The sequence below is a fragment of the Mus musculus genome, chromosome 6 (genome assembly GCF_000001635.26).
Source record: "Mus musculus strain C57BL/6J chromosome 6, GRCm38.p6 C57BL/6J".
In the NCBI taxonomy this organism is placed as follows: domain Eukaryota; kingdom Metazoa; phylum Chordata; class Mammalia; order Rodentia; family Muridae; genus Mus; species Mus musculus.
Genome location: NC_000072.6, coordinates 40,742,155 through 40,761,950, shown reverse-complemented (window position 1 = coordinate 40,761,950; position 19,796 = coordinate 40,742,155). Strand labels below are relative to the sequence as shown.

The 19,796-nt window shown below is 40.3% G+C and overlaps 1 protein-coding gene across 9 annotated transcripts in view; it reads right to left on the bottom strand.

The window, feature by feature from the left end:
* Mgam (maltase-glucoamylase) overlaps positions 1-19,796 on the bottom strand; it is a 140,293-nt gene that overhangs the window by 7,173 nt on the left and 113,324 nt on the right. For 7 of the 9 annotated variants that reach the window (NM_001368875.1, XM_006506044.2, XM_006506042.1 and 4 more), the window contains 19 exons: positions 17,510-17,662; positions 17,002-17,202; positions 16,620-16,774; positions 15,465-15,633; positions 14,801-14,897; positions 13,983-14,095; positions 12,800-12,925; positions 11,685-11,813; positions 11,328-11,438; positions 10,970-11,032; positions 6,922-7,056; positions 6,424-6,511; positions 5,491-5,629; positions 4,389-4,522; positions 4,230-4,264; positions 4,022-4,138; positions 2,780-2,928; positions 2,095-2,179; positions 854-910 (listed from right to left, as the gene is read on the bottom strand). In NM_001368875.1, coding sequence (NP_001355804.1) covers positions 854-910; positions 2,095-2,179; positions 2,780-2,928; positions 4,022-4,138; positions 4,230-4,264; positions 4,389-4,522; positions 5,491-5,629; positions 6,424-6,511; positions 6,922-7,056; positions 10,970-11,032; positions 11,328-11,438; positions 11,685-11,813; positions 12,800-12,925; positions 13,983-14,095; positions 14,801-14,897; positions 15,465-15,633; positions 16,620-16,774; positions 17,002-17,202; positions 17,510-17,662 — 2,256 coding nt within the window. The remainder of the gene's footprint in view (positions 1-853; positions 911-2,094; positions 2,180-2,779; positions 2,929-4,021; positions 4,139-4,229; positions 4,265-4,388; positions 4,523-5,490; positions 5,630-6,423; positions 6,512-6,921; positions 7,057-10,969; positions 11,033-11,327; positions 11,439-11,684; positions 11,814-12,799; positions 12,926-13,982; positions 14,096-14,800; positions 14,898-15,464; positions 15,634-16,619; positions 16,775-17,001; positions 17,203-17,509; positions 17,663-19,796) is intronic. The other 2 variants (XM_006506048.1, NM_001171003.1) reach the window with 2 other exon arrangements.

Below are 19,796 nucleotides of genomic sequence, written 5' to 3'. Positions count from 1 at the left end.
ACTTGTAAGAGAAGTTAGCTAGCAACCAAGAAGAGAGGAAGCAACTCAGTGCTCCTAAGACAGGGAAGCTCCTTTGCCCTTGCTGAGTTTTCACCCAGATCCATTGCAATGCCCTTGAATGAGAGAGGCTAGGGCAGGGCTCAGCAGCCCAGATATCTGCAACAGAGAGCCCTTGTGGTTGCCTTTATAAGTGAACATGTGTTGTTTGGACATGTATTTGAGGGCTCACTGACTATGTAATTATACAGAACTTTTCAAGAGTACCTATACGAGCACTTCTCTTCCTGTGGGTCATGAACTCTTTGGGAGTCAAATGACCCATTCATAGGGGACAGCTAAGACCATCAGAAAACACAGATGTTTGCATTATAATTCATAACAGTAGCAAAATTACAGTTATGAAGTAGCAACGAAAATAATTTTATGGTTGTGGGTCACCAAGACACGATGGACTATACTAAGGATTGCAGCATTAGGAAGGGTGAGAACCACTCATAAATATTATAGAAGCATATATTTATAAACAGACAGAAGCAAAAGCTTTTATACTGAAAGCAAAAATTAGCTTATGATACATTTCCAAGAAAAAACTAATCCCGTTGCGCTTAGTAATATCACACAGGAAGATAAAATGAGGCAGGGACTGATTGAGAGGATCTCTATGTCATGTCAGCTCTCTGGTCTTGCTCTAACCCCACTTTAGAAGATGAGAAAATATCAACCACAGGAAATAAATGGTTTGTGCAGGACAACTGCACATGGTTTCCAGGGCAGATACTTAGTGTGAGATCTGTCAGATACAAAAAAATTGTACTGTACTGTGTCATGTTGTATAAACATTTAGAAAGCTTACCTTGTAGTAGTCATACCAGCGGGCCCTGGGAAAATATGCTTCAACCTTTCTGGCATTCTGTAATTAAACATGAAAAAAAGGTGTCAGAAGTAGAACTGTTGTCTAGGACAGAGAAACTAATACCCATAGATAAAAGTTAAAAGAGTAGTAGTGATAGACTAGAGTCTCACTCTCCAGCAATAACAAGAAGGCCACATCCTTCTACTCCCTTTAAATGGAAAGATTTTGGAGTTTTCTTCTTTTGTTTTGTGTTGTCTTTGTTTGTTTGTTGTTGTTGTTGTTTTTGTTTTTCCCAATGTCCTTCATAATGTCCCTTGGATTGTACAACTTGAATGACCCTTTCCTTAAAAAAACACCCTAGAGAAAAAAAATCACTCATGTTTGGCTAAAAAACAAAAGAAAAAATTCTAGGTATAGTAATATCTGAGTAATATTAAACAGCCAGTCTTTAATAGGAAACCCAATCATTCTCAAAGGATGCTTAAAATTAAAAAGACTTTAGCAGCTTTTAAGTCCCCTCACATAAGGAAGAGCTCTGAGGTGACACACACTGCTATGCAGCACTTCACCCAACAAACTTATTTTAATGGTGAGAGGACTGACTGTTTGCAATGAATTCTTTCTCTACAGTCCCCACCTGACTCCAAGCCCCCTACACTAACTAAGGGAAAGCTTATATCTTCAAATATAACACAAGGTTACTTATCTTCTTCACTGTCCCATGGAGCAGAATTGTTAGGTTACCTTTAGAGAAAGAGAATCTGAGGGAGGTCACCCAAGTGGTTAATTTTGCTGAGAAAGTTGGTAGAGTTTAGGGCTGATTGTTCACAGTTCTATGAAAACTTGGTGAAACCAGGATGAGTGAAGGAAAGAGGAGTTGTTACACATTTGTCCCCAACTGGAAGGAGAACTTTCTGTCTCCACTTTGCCCAAGGCAGAGAAGCGGCATAAAGAAAAGAGGAAGCTCACATGAGGACTATCCATATGAGGATCTGGCTTTGAGTCTGATTTAGCAGGATCAGTGGGAAACCTTTCTACTGTGAAACAATAGCATGCTCTAACCAAGGGCATCATGGGTGTCTTGACTTCACCTCAATTGCCAGTAGGAATTTTAATATTTTTTGGCTCGTTTATAAGAAGGAAAAAATGGAAAAGATGGATCCCCAACAAACAGGTCTTCTCCTCTCTGTACTCAGCCTGACAACTACAGTCCTTCTACCCTCAGAGGCCCCCATACTCACAGGCTCAAGCACAGGGCTGACTAGGAAGGCTGGGCCCAACAGGAACTGTTTGTCTATATTCCAGGTCTCCCGGTCTGACACAAACCTAGAAGTGGAAAGCAAGATGTCACAATCATATCCTACCGAGGCCACAGCCTACGATGCTGAAGAAATCCTCAAGTCTGAACTCAAGCCAGAAATGCAGCTGAGCCCAACAGCATCTCTATTATATTTTTATCAAGTAATATAGACCACACGCCCTACAAGTCACTTCCCTCAAACCACAGAAGGAATTTGGCCACATTGGCTCTATAAAATATCTGGATCCCTCTTTAGCACAGCATTAAATATGAGGATAGGCCTCATCCCCCAACCCTTGATACACCCACTTTAGTGATACTGTTGCATCTGTAAACATAAACTACAAAAGATAAGACGGTTTCCGCATGTCCAAATGTGGAAGAAATTATGGTATTTTATTTCTTATCATTTAAAAACTTATTTTGTTAAAAAAAAAAGACCTTCTATCCAAGATCTGTGGTATGTATAAAATTCAGTTATAAGAGGAAATAAAGTATTCTCTCTGCTTAGAGAGCTGAGAAAAAACAGGATTGATGGTTTCAATTGTTGAATATTGTTGCATTTGTTGTTTCAATTGTTGAAAGAATTGTCCAGTTGGTCGCCAGGATTCCTGCTTAACACTTACTCATGGAGAAGAGGCCTCACAACTGTGCTGCCCTCCGTGTGGGCCTTGTACATCAAGGTGTAGAGATATGGCAACAGGGTGTATCTGGTTTCCAACACACTTCTGGAAATATCCTCAAAGGTTTTATTCCAGGATACAGGGTCTTGTCTCTACAGGAAAAGAGTGTTCAGAGTCTAGCTGTTATCTCTCAAGGGACTTAAAGGTCACTGAAAGCTAATTTCTCTGCAACTGGACTCAAGAATATTCTCAGTAGTTGAAAAACAGCCAAAGCTTTTTCAGGAAAAAATTACTCCATGAAATATTCCATCTAGAGACTGCCATATCCAGGGATCCATCCCATAATCAGCCTCCAAACGCTGACACCATTGCATACACTAGTAAGATTTTGCTGAAAGGACCCTGATATAGCTGTCTCTTGTGAGACTATGCCAGGGCCTAGCAAACACATAAGTGGATGCTCACAGTCAGCTATTGGATGGATCACAGGGCCCCCAATGGAAGAGCTAGAGAAAGTACCCAAGGAGCTAAAGGGATCTACAACCCTATAGGTAGAACAACATTATGAACTAACCAGTACCCCGGAGCTCTTGACTCTAGCTGCATATGTATCAAAAGATGGCCTAGTCGGCCATCACTGGAAAGAGAGGCCCATTGGTCAGGCAAACTTTATATGCCCCAGTACAGGGGAACGCCAGGGCCAAAAAGTGGGTGTGGGTGGGTAGGGGAGTGTGAGGGAGGGTATGGGGGACTTTTGGGATAGTATTGGAAATGTAAATGAGGAAAATACCTAATAAAAAAGAAAAAAAAGAAAAGAAATATTCCTTATGGGACATAAAGAAAATTCTTTCTCTCTTTAAGCTTTCACCTTTTTTACTCTCCTGTCTAGCCCTCCTTCTCTCTCTCTCTCTCTCTCTCTCTCTCTCTCTCTCTCTCTCTCTCTCTCTCTCTCTCTCTCTCTCCTCTCTCCCTTCCCCCCTCTCTCCAAATGGCCATGGGCAACCTCTCTCTTTCTATCTTCTCTCTTTCCCCCTGCCTTTCTAAAAAAAAAAAAATAAAGCTCTAAAACCAAAAAAAAAAGGAAGAAAATTATTTCTAAATATAAAGAATCATCAAATAATACTGAAGAATATGTTTCAAAGGAATGAAGGCTTAATGTCTCCAAGGAACAATCAACAGGAATGCTCTCAGAAACCAATGTGGCATTTCAGTGGCAGAGTATAGATGAAGAGACTGACATCGTACCCGGGTCCCGATGGTGTTGTGGTTCCTGGAGAAGGGGTAAAAGGCGCCCAGCTGCATCCAGCGAACACACATCTCATACTCAGCATCTTGAAAGAACCCACAGATGTCTGACCCGGTCTGAAACAACATGGAACAAAGTCAGCTCTTGGTGCTTTCTAAGAGACACTGCTACCTTCCTAGGGAGGAGGAGCATGTAAAGGACACTTACATAGGATATGCCGAAGAGGCTGAAATCCATCATGCCTGCAGTGAGAGATGCAGCAGGGTCAGCACAGGACATTCTCTGCACCCTTCTCCCCCTTCACCAAGGATCTTACTCCCACCCCTGTCTGCAGAAGCAGGCACACCCCTGGGCACACCCACACACCAATGATGGATTTCCCCAGCTGGTCCCAGGCAGCTGTGTTGTCTCCCAGCCAGTGTCCTCCCCAGCGTCCAGAAGAGGGGAATGTGGAGCGTGTGATGACGATCCCTCTCTCTCCTGTCACCTCCTGCACAGCTCTGGTTGGGAAAATAGGGGGGTAAGTTGAAAGTAGGACAGGAAAGACCCAGATTGTGTTCTCTGGAACCCTGGGGCTTAGGGTCCTGCTGGCTGATGAGACTATAGTTCTAATGCTTTTTCACAGTAGTCAGCTAACAACTTCATCATGTGGTAAACCCATTGCACTGTCCCCAAATATTAACCAATCACAAGATCTATCTGTTTATCTGTTTGATGTTTGGTTTTCTATAAATGATGAGCTATATGATAAATTCCTTTACTGGGTTGAAATTGTATAAGCTGTACAATTCATTGAGGTCATCCAGTAGGACTATGCTAATTCAGTAAACTACCCTGAGATCATATAAGAAGAAAGACTGAAAGTCTCAGTAGGTATGATTCACTTTTAAAATAAAATAGATTATAGTACCCTGTTTTCCTTTTGTCTCTTATAACTGATGTTAACACATTACCAGGTGCAATGTATAATAATTTCTTCTCTCCCCATGCACGTGATCCTCAAAGGGACAATTAATTTCTCAATGATGAGACACTGCCATATTTAAACCTGATTTCTCAGTCATAACCAAAGATCTGTCTCCATGCAGAAGTACTCTTTAGTTAAGAAATAAGACTTTCTAGACCAGTAGATCTCAACCTGTGAGTCACAACCCCTTTGGGGTTTGAAGGACCCTTTCACAGGAGTCGCCCAAGACCATCAGAAATATTGGATATTTATATTGCAAATCCTAAAGTAGTAAAAATATAATTATGAAGTAGCAATGAAAATAATGTTATGGTTAGGGAGTCACCACAACATGAGGAACTGTATTAAAGGGTCATAGCATTAGGAAGGTTGAGAACCATGGTTCTAGACAATCAACCACTAAATTCTTACTTTCTCGAATAGAAAATAGAAGGAAATACAAGGAAGTTACACCAGTGACTGGACATCCCCACTAATAATGCCAAGTGTTGTGTCACTTACTCGTAGGTAGGTCTGGTCTGGGACCACCCATACAGGTTGTGTACATCATAGTGCCGTACCCGGGAGCCATCTGGAAGGATCTGCTCACTCTCCATGCACAGGGTCTTACTGCTCAGGCCCCTGTCCCTGGCTTCCAAATCTAAGGGAGGATTTAAGAATGAAAGGCAGTTCTGAATCTTCTCATTGCTGGCCTCTTTTCTGTATTCTAAAATCTGTATCATAAGACTAACAGGACAAGCCCTGGGTGTGTCCTTTTCCCTAGGAGCACAAGAACAGTGGTCAGCACTGAACTGCAACATTCCTGTGGGTGATTTCAACACCAAGTCCACTGGAGAAACCAATAGTATGGGAAAGCATGCAAGTTACCACATGCTCTGGAACAACTCTGAGCTGGATTTTTAATGTAAAAAAATGTTTCCTATAAGTCCTATAAGCTATAAGAATTGTATCCCCAATATAGCATTTTCTGATTCTTGACGTAGAAAATTGAGATTCAAAAGTATTGCATAACCTATGGAAGGTCACACACCTTATAGATTGACTTATAAAACTAATAAAGTACTACAATTCTAAATTTCCTTGACTCCCTGAGAATGGGAAGCCTCTTTTAAATACTCATAAATCTGAAGAACTAACAAATTTATCTGTTAGAATCCATTGCAGACATTACCACTGTTGGATAACTTCTCTACTGACTCTTGAAATTTGCCCAGAGGTCTAGGTTCTTGAGCACACACAAGCATACACACACACACACACACACACACACACACACACACACACACACACACACTTTTGTTTGTGATCCCAGTACACTACAGCATCAGTGAGGACCTGTCCTTGGTGATGAGGTTAATTTCTAGATGCTGGGCTCCAGCAGAGTTCATCTTTCCAACCATTGCCGAGCTGGTAGAGAAAACTCAGGGTTCTTACATGGCATGTAGGGAGGGTGGTTCAGAGTAGCATCGCTGCAGCCAGAAGGAACTGCCCCATTCACAAAGCTGGAAGGTTCATTCATATCCTATAAATGTCAGAGATGTGGTTAACACATAAAGATACTTATGCCTGGTCAGAGACAAGGAGGTAATGAATAAAGCAGCCAGCCTCTAGTGATCCCTATAGATGGTTCCCAGGGAAAACCATCATCCTCTGGGGGGTTGGTGGGGAGCTTGCTAGAAAGACAACTGAACCCTCCTGGTCAAGCAAGCGTCCAAAGACTTTTCAGTAATCATCACCAAAGCTTTGCAGGAGATATTTCAGGGGTCCTAAGTACTAAGGAGGATCAGAACTGCTCCAGTTTCTGTCAGAGGAAGTACAGAGTAGTATACCCAAACTCATCTTGAATGATTAGCATCCTCCAGACTGTACTAAAAACCCACTATCACTCATATATACACCCACACCTAGCCATGTGTACACAGGCACACTTACAATCCACAGGCCATCAAACTTCAAGCTCTTGGCAGGATCCTGTGTGTTGCTGTGGAGTTCTTTAATCTCCTTCTTCCACCATGTAGCAGTTGAATTACGGAAAAAGTCTGGGAAGGCCACATAAGCTCGGTATTGCTACAAAAGTAACAAAATGTACCTGTCAGAAATGAACACATTGGACAACAAATACTTCCTAAGAACTTAGTTCAAATAGACTTTTGTACTATGTGGTGGTAGACAGTGGTAGCCAGAATAATATAATATATCCTTGGCATATTTTAGAAATATTAAATGCAGAGATAAATGAGCATAAACCACATACCTTCTTTCCCAATATTCATAAATGTTCTACAGACTGCTTTTTTTATGTCAACACTCTGAACGCACTATTTCATGTTATATATTCCTAATTCTCAGGTTTCCCCCTATTTCCTAATGACTCTCCATAGAAAAAGAAGGAGCCAGTGAGAATGTATAAGAGGCAAGACATTTTTCTGGTACTAATGCCAAATTGGAAAAAAAAAAAAAGAAGAAAGACTTTTCACTTGGAACAAAGGGATAACAATTCATGATATCAGACTAATTCCAATTTATCTCTGTTGTTTATGATTTCAAAGAACACATAAAAACCATAATTTTATGCCAATCAATGTAAAATGATGTAAGAAGTAAGCTCCACCCTCTAATTATCTTAGAACCTGAGTAGTAATTTTAAAATGATTATATATTTTCATGGATTTGTGTGTGTGTGTGTGTGTGTGTGTGTGTGTGTGTGTGTGTGTGTGTGTGAATTCATCCCAGTCAGAAACAGCACGTATCTTATATTCCATTCCACTGTTGCTCACTTTGGGATGTTATGGTCTTTGTTATATTTTAATAAGTGGCCTCCCCTATGTTATTCATCATGTTATGAGAGTCAAATCACTAAGAATCAGAGAGCCAAGAGAGTGGGAACAATAAGAAGAAAGCTTGGTCTGGGGGGCTACAATTACACAGGGTCCAATGACTAGACACAACCCAAAACAAAAATGCTCTGAAGTAAACAAAAAGGCATTGGGATACAGAGGTCTGACTTAAAGAGGCAAGATTCCCCATAGATACACTGGGGAATCTTGATGAATTGCTTTCTGGTGTATCTTTTTGTGAGAAATGGATGCAAGGGAAAGAGCTCATTACATGACAAACAAGAGACCAAGCTCAGTTGTGAGATACTTACAGTGTGGAGGAGGGAGAGAAAGTGAATATGAATAAACAGGAGTTATAAGCAGTATCTGAGCCCAAATCAAATTCCTTATGGAATACAAGTGGAGAGTTAGGCGAGCAGTGTTTTACTAATCTATGAACAACTTTGATGATCCTTACCTGTGTACTAAAAATAACCCACCATTGTCCAAAGGGCTGTCTCTGCCTTATTCTTTCTATTATCAACTCTTGTCAGAATGTATCTGTCCTCCCTTTGATGGTCTTCATTTTCTGATGTCATGAGTCCACCTGTATGACTAACCCTAGGATTGCTTACCACGGTATACTGCAAAATACCAAGAGGTGTTTTCTGGATCCAAATCTAAACTTAAATATTAAATGTTTGAGCCTCAATGTCACAAGACTTCTGTTCATAGCATTCTTAGCTGGTCTGTTTGTTTCATGCATGTCTCAGCAGTGACAGACCTAGACATCAGTAAGCTCTTCCTCAAAAAACTCATAAAACTGATCTTGTAAAATACATGTTGCTTATGATTATTCTATTATCCAAGACTCACTTAAGATAGTCTAAATATTTTATGTGCTGGTTACTGAAGTATTTATTACCAAGGCTGGTTTAAGGCATGATAATTCTTTGAGAAAAATTACCTGGATCAGAGACTCAGGATTCCTGGTCATTACATAGTCAATGTTGCATAGTATTCACTAGGTATGCTATCAACATTGTCCTCAGAATATCAGAGGCCTAAAGATTAGGGCCTACATTGATTTAAAGGCTGAGGGAGTATATATCTTATGAGTTAATAGCCAATCTTATGATTGATGAAATAATACCTCTACCAACATCAACAATTAAACACCATAGAACTTATATAATTGAATGTCTCTGGCCTGTGTAGCCATGAGCTAACTGAATTGTCAGATTCAAGTGATCCTCTGTGAGAAGTGATGAGAAGCCCAGGAAACTGGGGAGTTGTCTCAAGTCTTAGCATACAGTAAATGATAGATGGTAGATAGATAGAAAGGAAGTAAGAGGAAAGAAAGAAAGAAAGAAAGAAAGAAAGAAAGAAAGAAAGGAAGGAAGGAAGGAAGGAAGGAAGGAAGGAAGGAAGGAAGGAAGGAAGGAAGGAAGGAAAGGAAAGGAAGGAAGGAAGAAGACAGGAAAAGACCAAAGCTTATATAGATTCTGGCTAGTAATATAAAGCAAACATAAACTGAGCTTGAATAAATTATACCAATAGTTGAAATATGCCTTAATCAGCTTCTGTTCTCTTCTACTTCACCTGCTATTTTTTAAAAAAGGATATGCAGTCTAATATCCATTAAATCCAGCCCAAAAAGTGAATATTTCTTTTTACATCTATAGCACTATTGCTTTCAAAGGGATCAAAGTGGTCAGAGATCAAAACCCAGTAACTGGACACCTCTAACTTGCACTAATGGGCAGTCTACCTACTATACTAGAGTTATCTCAAGTCTGAACTCTTGGCCCACAGCCATATTAGTTCTATAGAATATATGACTCTCTCCCCAGGACTGAACTTGGTCTTGAAAACCAACTTCTCTGTGGAAAGCATGGATAGTGGTCTTAATTCCTATCAGCCCCATTGCTGGTGAGTGCAGTTTTCTCTTACATCACTGAAAAGCCTTGGCATTGGCTAAAATCTTTACATGAATAGTTTTCCAAAGAGACTGTGGCTCTGGGCTTTTGTGTATGACTAACATCTGCAATTATAACTACTGTGCTTTGTCTCCACAATGTTTAACTGGTTAATTCTTAACTCTAATATAATTTTTAGACATTGTAAGTTATACTACTGATTGAGACACAAGCTTCCTCACTTAATTACCCCTGACTAGGTGTCCTAGATAAATAGACCTTTACTTGGACTTCCCAAATTCTCTAGGCAAGTTGGAAAAAAGGAATATACACACACACAAATATACCTGTCTGGAAAGAATAATTATATGGAAGGAGACTAAAGGTTAGGTCAGGTACATGTTCTCCAGGACATTCACACCCGACACTAAGGACCATGCTCAGATATTATCAGACAATCAAACAAGTGAGATGAAACCCAACAGGATACATACCAGTCTGTTGAGTGAGCATATTGACCAGAAGAGGGCCAGAATACACACAGGAACAGGAGGGACCACACATTCATTCAAGCAAGCAGTACATGCTAGTAAAGCCCAGGGGATATGGGTGCAGAGCCTAATATATCTGAATATTTTACAGGGAAGAACTTGCTCCCAGTAAAAAGTAACTGTTATATACAATGCTAGACTAAAGAGGAAAAAACAACACCGAACCCCATAGCAGAGGGGGAGGCAGAGGCAGGATTTATAAGTATGGAGATGGAGAAGCCTGTTTTTAGTGGAAAATCAGAAATAGGAAAAATGTCAAATTGATAAAGACAAAGGTTGGAAACTATTTAAAAGAGATATCCAGGGAAAAAAGCAACCTTAACAATAAGAAACACAATTCAGAAAAAAAATCCCTCAGAGTTATCTCCCAATTGAAAAAATATGGACCTCTAAATTCTGACAACTTTGGGTTGGAAGTCAACATTATGCCTTTAATTACCATGGACAGGTAAATTACCTTCTCAGTCTTAGATCTTAAAAACAATAATACTGACATCACAATTGGGGGTGAAACATAAGTAGGAAAAAAGGTGTATGGGTGAGGGCATCAGTACACAAATGACAGGAAGGACACATGTCACTAGAGTGTCTTCACGGTGCTCAATAACACTAATGGGAACTTCTAAAACTTCGGGTATGGCTTCCCTTTCAAGATAATCCTGACTACACACAAAAGCCATAAAGAACCTTTTACCTCCACTTGATGGTCCCAGCCTAAAGAAGGGTCCACAGTGATATTAGGGTAATCAGGCCAGACCTGTGCACAGAAAAAGGAAAGGAAAGGTCAACAGAAATGCCTCAGACAATTTAACATACACAGAGTTTCCGGGAAAACTCTAAGCCACAGTCCTACAACTTCAGCTTTCATGTAGGATTGTTCTATGGAGAAGTAGATTGCATGAAGCTCTTAATTATTATCAGTAAACATTGGCTGTAAAATGAAAAGCAAATCCCCGATGACCAAATAGACTAAGTGAAAGCCACATTTAAAAACACATTAATAATTTCCTGGCCAAGGGGAAAGGATTGTTGAATGTCTGTCCAGTTCATACCTTTCCCCAGACAATGCTTCCATTATTGGGATATCTGATGAAGACGTCATTCTCCACACCCCGGGTGAAGGCCGGGTAGGGCTCTGTCTCGTTGCCAGAAATGGCTGGATCCTGCAGTCAGAGCATAGGGCAGGTGGGAAATTATGATGGAACACAGAGTGGTGGTGAGGGTTGGAGGGTTGTTATTCCCCAGTTTCAATTTGTACTATAGTTTCCATGGCTCCCAAGAAGTACTCTTACATTAATTACACTTCTATTTCTCTCCTAGAACAGGAAAGGGCAGACAGCCTAAGGTGACCTCTGCACAGTTCCATCCATTGTCCCACTCACTGCCTACACATTCACACAAGGACTAACCAGAATGAGGATGACCCTCATCCCATTGGCCTTCATGCGATTGATCAGGGCTGGAAACCCAGAGAACTTGGGGCTGAGCTTGAAGTCCAGCTGCCTCTCCATGTAGTCAATGTCTGAGTACTGCACATCCTGGGATGACACAAAGAACAGTGGCTGATGTTAGTGAAAGTCCAAACTCCAGAAGAAAATGTCTCTCTACCAATCTAGTGATGCCATATTATGAAGTTGGTTTCTGGAATATTTTTCATTTTCATTTTCTCACATGACTTCACACAACACCCAAAATAACATTTAATATAACATGAAAACAGAGTAAGATGAATGATAAATCCTGTCTGGAAAGACTGCTGTAAATATAAATAAAAACACTATTAAATCATGTGCTTTGAAAGCTGATGATGTAGGGCATGGTTATGGTGACTTCCCTCAGCAGGCTGCCCCTGGAATCAGTGGCTCTTTATCATAGGAAATGCAACTATGTGCTCATGAGATATGGACAGTAAGTCTTCCTTAAGTCAATGCAACACAAAGCAAGACCATACAAGAACTTTAGAAAAGCAATACTGAGGGCAATCACACTTTTCTCATTAAGATGATATATTTAATTACCTACCTACTTTGCTTTAATGACAATAAGATGAAAAATAGGAAAAATATATAGTCAAAATAGATTAAATATGAAAAAGAATCCCCTAGATCAAGCCTATTGGAAGCCTCTTGCCCTCAAATGAGGGAGGTTGGCTCCACATGTATTTCCATTGAAGTGAAGCCCAAGACTCTGCATTTGTTCTGAGTCTGGGAAGGTTGGAGCCATAACAACTCTTTACAATGCTCTGACTAATTTGGGTTTATTTTTTTCTACTTCGGTTCATGTTTTTCCTAGTTAAGCATAAGAAAAATTTCTTCATACTATTGAAGAGATGTTTTATTCTTATGAAAAGAACCTCCTGACTAAATTCCTTGAGCCAACACTAGTTCCTCATTCTTAGTCTGAGTCATCAATGCTAAGATCCCCAAGAGCAAGAACACACTATAGTTGGAACAGGCTCCACACAGCTTTGCTTAGCTCTGAGGTTGCAGAGCCAGCACACCACGACAGCATAACATGGACGTACATAGGGGATCTTCTTATCCACCATCTCATCATATAAGCTGGCGATTTCAGAATCATTCTCATATCCATAGCGACACAGCTGGAATCCCAGGGACCAGTAAGGTACCATCACAGGTCGACCAATCAACTAGAAAACAGACAGAAAGGATTAGTACTTCTAAGTAGAAGCTGGAATATACATAAAAGAAGAATGTTTGACCAATCCAAACTTAAGTTCAATTCTAGAAAAATATTGGGGAAATACATCCTTCTTCCCTGATGATACACTGAGAAATTTTTCCTCGTAGCCTAGTACTTATTTTCTAGGAACTCTGTTAAAATCTTACTTCATTCTAATTTTTTAAAGTATTAATATTTTATTAATTATTTTATTTATTTACATTTCAATGCTGCCCCCTTTTCTTAAATGAAATCTAATGCTATGGTTAGAAGCACAAATCCCATAGGTAAAATCCCTACCTTAACAAAGAGACTCTGGTTCTGACAGCTGCATGACCACACAGAAGTTTATGTAACTTTATTTTTCCTTATTTTGCCTCACATAACTAGGAATAAGAGTAATTTCTCAGAGTGTTTTTATGAGTATTGAATGTGATAATGTCTTTGAAGTGATCTAATGTGTAACAGATTACTGATATAATATTGGTCACACAAATGTTTGTAGACCACAGTAGTTACCATTTCCATATCCACCCCATCACTGTTACTACCACGGATATGATCACCATTGTTCCATGGTCATCATGACTCTAACCAATATCAGCAGCAGTAGCAATGCTAATGACATTATGCCAGCACTATCATCAACTGTATTACTGCCATTGTCACAATCATTATCAATATAACCATCACCCCCATACTATCACCATTCCAAAAACGTTTCCACAAACACCCCTAACTCTATTACCAGCACTCTCATTCCTATCCCAATCATCATGTCCCCCCACTACCATGATGTACCACCACTGCTAGGACCACCAGTCTGCCTGCAATGCTGTAACAATTAGAGAATTTATAAACGTAATGTTATTGGAATCTAGGTACTAATCCCTTTTCTATAATATACTTCTTTCTGATAAAACCAATGATTGAAACTACGATGCTAAGAATTACACTAATAAATGCATGATTTGGAGCAGAGGATATGCTAACATTAATACATGACAATCAAATGAGCTTCCTACCTCTGTGTACTGCTGAGTGACAAACTCAGGAGTTGGCCCCAAAAATACATAAAAATCCAAAATTCCCCCTGTAGTGCGGTATGTCAGAGCAGGCATGGGCTGGAATGTCACATCTGAAAACAACAACAACAACAACAAATCAACAATAATGAAAGCCTTAAGGTTAACCCATTAGTATTGAAAGCTCTATTTCTCACTTCCATTTCATACCATTGATGGCAGACATTCTGTACTAAACCAATATAGAACTGAAAAAGGAAAACCCCAGAGGATCCTATCCATTTTATGCTCCTTATTAGAGGTTTTAAATTTGTAAAAATTTAAATTATCATAATTTCTATATCATAGTAGTATAAAAATCATAAAAACAATCTCAAAGTAGCACTAAGTCTCAGTGTTCACCTCCTGTGGCTTCACTGGCAGCTACAATATGTATTACTGAACTTGACTTTCTGCCCCTTTCTCAAATAGCATAAAAATATTCCTAACCTCATTCTGCCATAGGCAGTGTTCTAACCCAAACGCTTGGCAGTAATCCAAGTTATATAACCGGTTGCCTCCAGCTGACACCCAGGAACTTGGGGACCCTCAGGAATTAGGATTTTGCTATGCCTTCTTATGTAAGTGTTTTACATGATACCAAATAAAAGTTTAGTAAACATAGCAACCATAAATCTCTAGGATAAAATGAAGGCTAAACAGGAAAAACCATTACCCAGAGACATTATTTTTGACTTAAGATATTGCCAAGTTAAAATCATTCAAAAACAATTTAAGAGTGTTTGGCACACAATAAGAGGACACAGGTGTCATCCTACCCATGGCATTGCTGTTCATCAGGAGGACTCCATGAGCATTGCCATCCTCCTCCAGACCCATGTAGTAAGGGTGGACACCATAGGAATTCTTCCTGTACTGAGAGTCATAATGGAAAAAAGAAGATGTTAGGAGACTATGTGCATGAGAAAGAAATTACACAGAAATTTGATTGCTAAGTTGAGTCAGTGAACCAATCAATACCCCCAGAGTTCCCAGGGACTAAACCACCAACCAAAAAGTACACATGGAGGGCCCCATGGCTATAGCTGCATACATAGCAGAGGATGGCCCTGTTGGTCATTAGTGGGAGGAGAGGCCCTTGGTCCTGTGAAAATTCGATGCCCCAGTGTAGGGGAATGGCAGAATCCGGAAGCAGGAGTGGGTGGGTTGGTGAGCAAGGGGAGTGGGAGGGGATAGGGTGGGGATAGGGTGGTTTTGGAGCGGAAACCAGGAAAGGGGATAACATTTGAAATGTAAATAAAGAAAATTCCTAATAAAATATTTTTTTAAAAAAAGAACAGTGAAGGAAAGGGGTACTTAAAAATATGTCCATTTGCCTAAAAGTAGAAGAGACCAATCAACACACATCTGTAAGGAAGAAGCACAAGACACACAGAGTGGATGGAAGGGACAGAACACAGACCACAGACACTCTGTCCTTACCCCCGGGGGCTCATCCCTGGAAAACATGCCCCATTTGTTCCAGTTCATGTCTATCTTGAAGGTTGTGTGCTCAGTTTCCCCAAAGCCATAGATGTATGTGGAGGGCAGGCGGGTGGAGATGCGGATGAACATGTCACTGAAGGTGAAGCCAAGGAGTTGAGAGTCCCAGCTGCAGAGGAGAAGGGGTATTTACAAAAGAAAGTCATCTCCCTGGTGGCTTCTAGCATCTGCCCCCTCAAACAAAACACATAAATCTATCAGTTTAAAGCTATCTCAAGTACCCCCATCAATGGCCGGGTAGTCACCATCCATTCATCTTCCTTCTATCGCTGCTTTTCCAAGTATCCTCTGCACAGCAAGAAGCCCAAGCCATTCTCATTACCTCAACTGCTGTCACTCACACCTGCCCTGCTCCTGCAGTCATCCAGAGCTGTGACTAAAGAGACCCTACTCCATGTCACAGTTCTGCCCACATCATTTAGTGATGTCTCACCAATCCTCCACTGCTGCTCACCTTCCAAAACCCATTTCTCAACCCTGCTTTATCTCCCACTCTCATCCTCTCAATTATGACACCAAATTCTCTCTATATCTCGACATGTCAACTTCTCGGCTTGGACATCACACTTTTTTGTCTTCTCTCTATCACAAACATTACTTGTCTTCTCCTGGAACTCCATTTTGGGATCTTCTTTATCAAGGTTCTATTCAAATGACACCTCTTCCCCAAAGAGACAAACTCAGACCACATTATCAGAAGCAGTGACTTCTCAGTAACTTGGCTACCCTGTCCCTTTTCCTATACAGCATTGTTACAGCCACATTAGCATCCTGTGTGTACTGTAACAAGCACTATCTATCATAGATTGCTGAGAACGGGCACTCATGTGCCTCCAACAAGAGTCTGCACAATGACATCTAAGGTGTAGAAAGGAGCCCTGAAATATTTGTAAATGTTCCACTGTAAATCTCTTATGAATCACCCTCAGGATGTTCAAGACTTCCTCCTAATCACAGATCAAGAGGAAATTGCTTCCTTATGGTTTGGGTCACAGACAATGTGACACTTTAAAAACAGGTGTGTTCAACAACAATGAGCCTGTTCTAGAATGTTAAGGAAAGCAGTTACTCAGAGTCAGACCAGAAACCACTTACACTACAGTGCCTGTACCCTTCCGACGAATTTCAATCCCAAATGGGTTCTCCTTGATGAGCACATCATAGAGGCGACTCTCCGGGGTGCTTGATGGAGCACTGGGAATGTTCAAAGGGACTGGAACTTCATACCGACTGTGGTTGGGATCATAGATCTAGGCCAGGGGAAAAAAGATACAAGTGGGAAAATAGCTTCTGATGTTCTATAATACTGTTCTATAAGAGCCTCATTTCTCTCTTGATTCAGTTATCATACAGTCTATTTTACTGCAGAAATTTAAACACAAAGCTTCTTTTAAGGTTCTGTAGTCTTGACTAGCAAAGAGCATCAGGATTGGAAAGGTTCTGTCCACACCTGGTAGCACACACACCCTGTGTTTACCTTAAACTGCAGCATTTCATTCTTGTGGTAGGTCACTTGCAGTTGCAGCTCCTTCACAGGTGTAGAGGGGAAGGCACCGCTATAAGGTGAAGCCTTTAAGGAGATGTTGGCTGTGGCCCCATGTGAGCCATACTGAACATTGCTGACTGAGTACAGCTCATTGACAAAGTAGCAAAAAGGGACCACATCAGAGTTGGATTCCTGGAAAGAAAGTCAATATCCTAGATCAGCAGGGGATCCTGAATTATGAAATAGAAAGAATTAGAAGAGGCAATTTATATGAAGAGGTATGTGAGTGTGGGTGTGGGAGTGGGTGGGTGTGCGCACTCTTCAAGAAATGTACTTATTAAAAATATCCCAGTCCTATGCCCAGTTATGCTCCAATCTTCACCCCATTCCTGAAGCAACCCTTTCTATGAATTTGAGGCTATGCAAAAGTATACCAATATGTCATCCTCATGAAAAATGGAGTAGTATTAGTACACATGAACATCTCCAGCTACATTACCTCCCAGACACAGCCTCGGGCAGTGCAGCTTGTTTCAGAAGCCCCATGTTGATCTGGATAGCAGTCTATCTTTTCCTCATCTCTAATGCTGTCATCCCACTCTACCGTATAGGATTCATTCAGGAGAAGTTGGAGGCCTGTAATAACTGCAACCTATGGAGGTAAACAAGGGCACAAGAAATGTATTATTAGAAGCAAAGCCCTTACAAAATCTGAAACTTTAGAAAATTTAGTAGAAATAAGAATGGAGTCTCAACCATCAAGATACATTGCTGTCTTAAAGGAGGAGAGCTGTGTATTAGATGTGAGGCTATCAGCAGTGATGGGGAAATGTCAGTCCACTACTCCATTATTCTTTACTGAATGGTGTAATTATTGGGAGAAATAACAGTTGCTGTGTTCCTTTTCATTCTTTCCCTGACCTATCTGTCTGCTCTTCTAGAATTTAGCATTTCTTGTGCTTCTCTCCACAAAGCAGTGTTCCTGTCACTGTGGGCACATAGAAAACATGTAATATCAAGCATAGTACACATAGTCCTGTGACAGTTAATGTTGTCAACTTCCCCTACATAGGAATCACTTGGAACAAGGGTCTAGGACCATGTATGTAGGAGATTATCTTTATTGCATTGATTGAGGAGGGAGTATCTGCCCAGTGTGAGTGGTGTTATTCATGTCTTGGATCCTGGGATGAGTAACAGTATTCATTCTTTCCTCTCTGCTTTCTGTTTGTGGATGTGATGGAACCAAATGCTTTAAGCTTCTCACATCTTGATTTTCCCACCATGATGGACCAAACGATATTTTAAAGATGTATTTATTTTATATACATGAGTACACTATTGCTGTCTTCACACACACACCTAAAGAGGGCATCTTATCCCATTACAAATGGTTGTGAGCCACCATGTAGTTGCTGGAAATTGAACTCAGAACCTTTGGAAGAGAAAGCAGTTCTCTTAACTGCTAAGCTATCTCTCTATCCCCTGATGGACCAGACCTTTTTTTTTTAACAATTTTTTTATTAGATGTTTTCTTCATTTATAATTCAAATGCTATTCCAAAAGTCCTTTATACCCTCCCCCACCATGTTCTCCAACCCACCCACTCCTGCTTCCTGGCCCTGGTATTCCCCTATATTGGGGCATATAATCTTTGCAAGACCAAGGTCCTCTCCTACCAGTGATGGCCAATTAGGCCATCTTCTGCTACATATGCAGCTAGAGACATGAGCTCAGGGGGTAATGGTTAGTTCATATTGATGTTCCTCCTATAGGGTTACAGAACCCTTCAGCTCCTTGGGTGCTTTCTCTAGATCCTCCATTGGGGGCCATGTGTTCCATCCAATAGATGACTGTGAGCATCCACTTCTGTAATTGCCAGACACTGGCATAGCCTCACTGGAGTCAGCTATATCAGGGTCCTGTCAGCAAAATCTTGCTGGCATATGCAATAGTGTCTGGCTTTGGTGGTTGATTGTAGTATGGATGCCCGAATGGGTCAGTCTCTGCATGGTCCTTCCTTTCCATCTCATCTCCAAACTTTGTCTCTGTAACTCCTTCAATGGGTATTTTTGTTCCCCATTCTAAGGAGGGACGAAGTATCCACACTTTGGTATTCCTTAGTCTTGAGTTTCATGGGTTTTTTTTTTTTTTTTGAGCCAGAATAAGTATTTCCTTCTCTATTTGCCCTTGCCATTGCGTTTTATCAAAGAAAATGAGATAGTTCCCATTCTTATATTTCTATGAGATATTAGTCAAACTAAATGAATTTGCTGAATATCAACTTAACCAGTTGTAAAAAAATTTAAATTTCTTTCCATACCTAACACTTACACAAGATAACTGCTTAAACCTTGAAATATTCTGATATCCTACTTATCAAATTAAATGTTCAACATTTTCTTTAATTCTTTTTTTAATATTTGACTCTTCTTTAAAACCTTTTCATTTTTTTAGGAGGGCAAGGTGACATTTTAAGAACTATCCTGATTCTCTTAATCTCCTCCTGATCTGATACTTTCCCATCTTACCAATTCCAACTCTTCACTACCATTTCTAACAAGGTTCAAGAAACATTGTAAGAGTTTTTGAAAATTAAATCAAACATGACCTTCGTAGTTTACCACCTAAGACCTTACAAAATCTGAGCACGTTTCCTCTGAAATAAACTGATCTCCACTTAAAACTAAATGTTGCTGATACTACATCCACAGGATAATCAGGTTGATAATATGAGGCTATTCTCTGTTATTGGACTGGCTTATTCTGATATCTCAACTTGAATG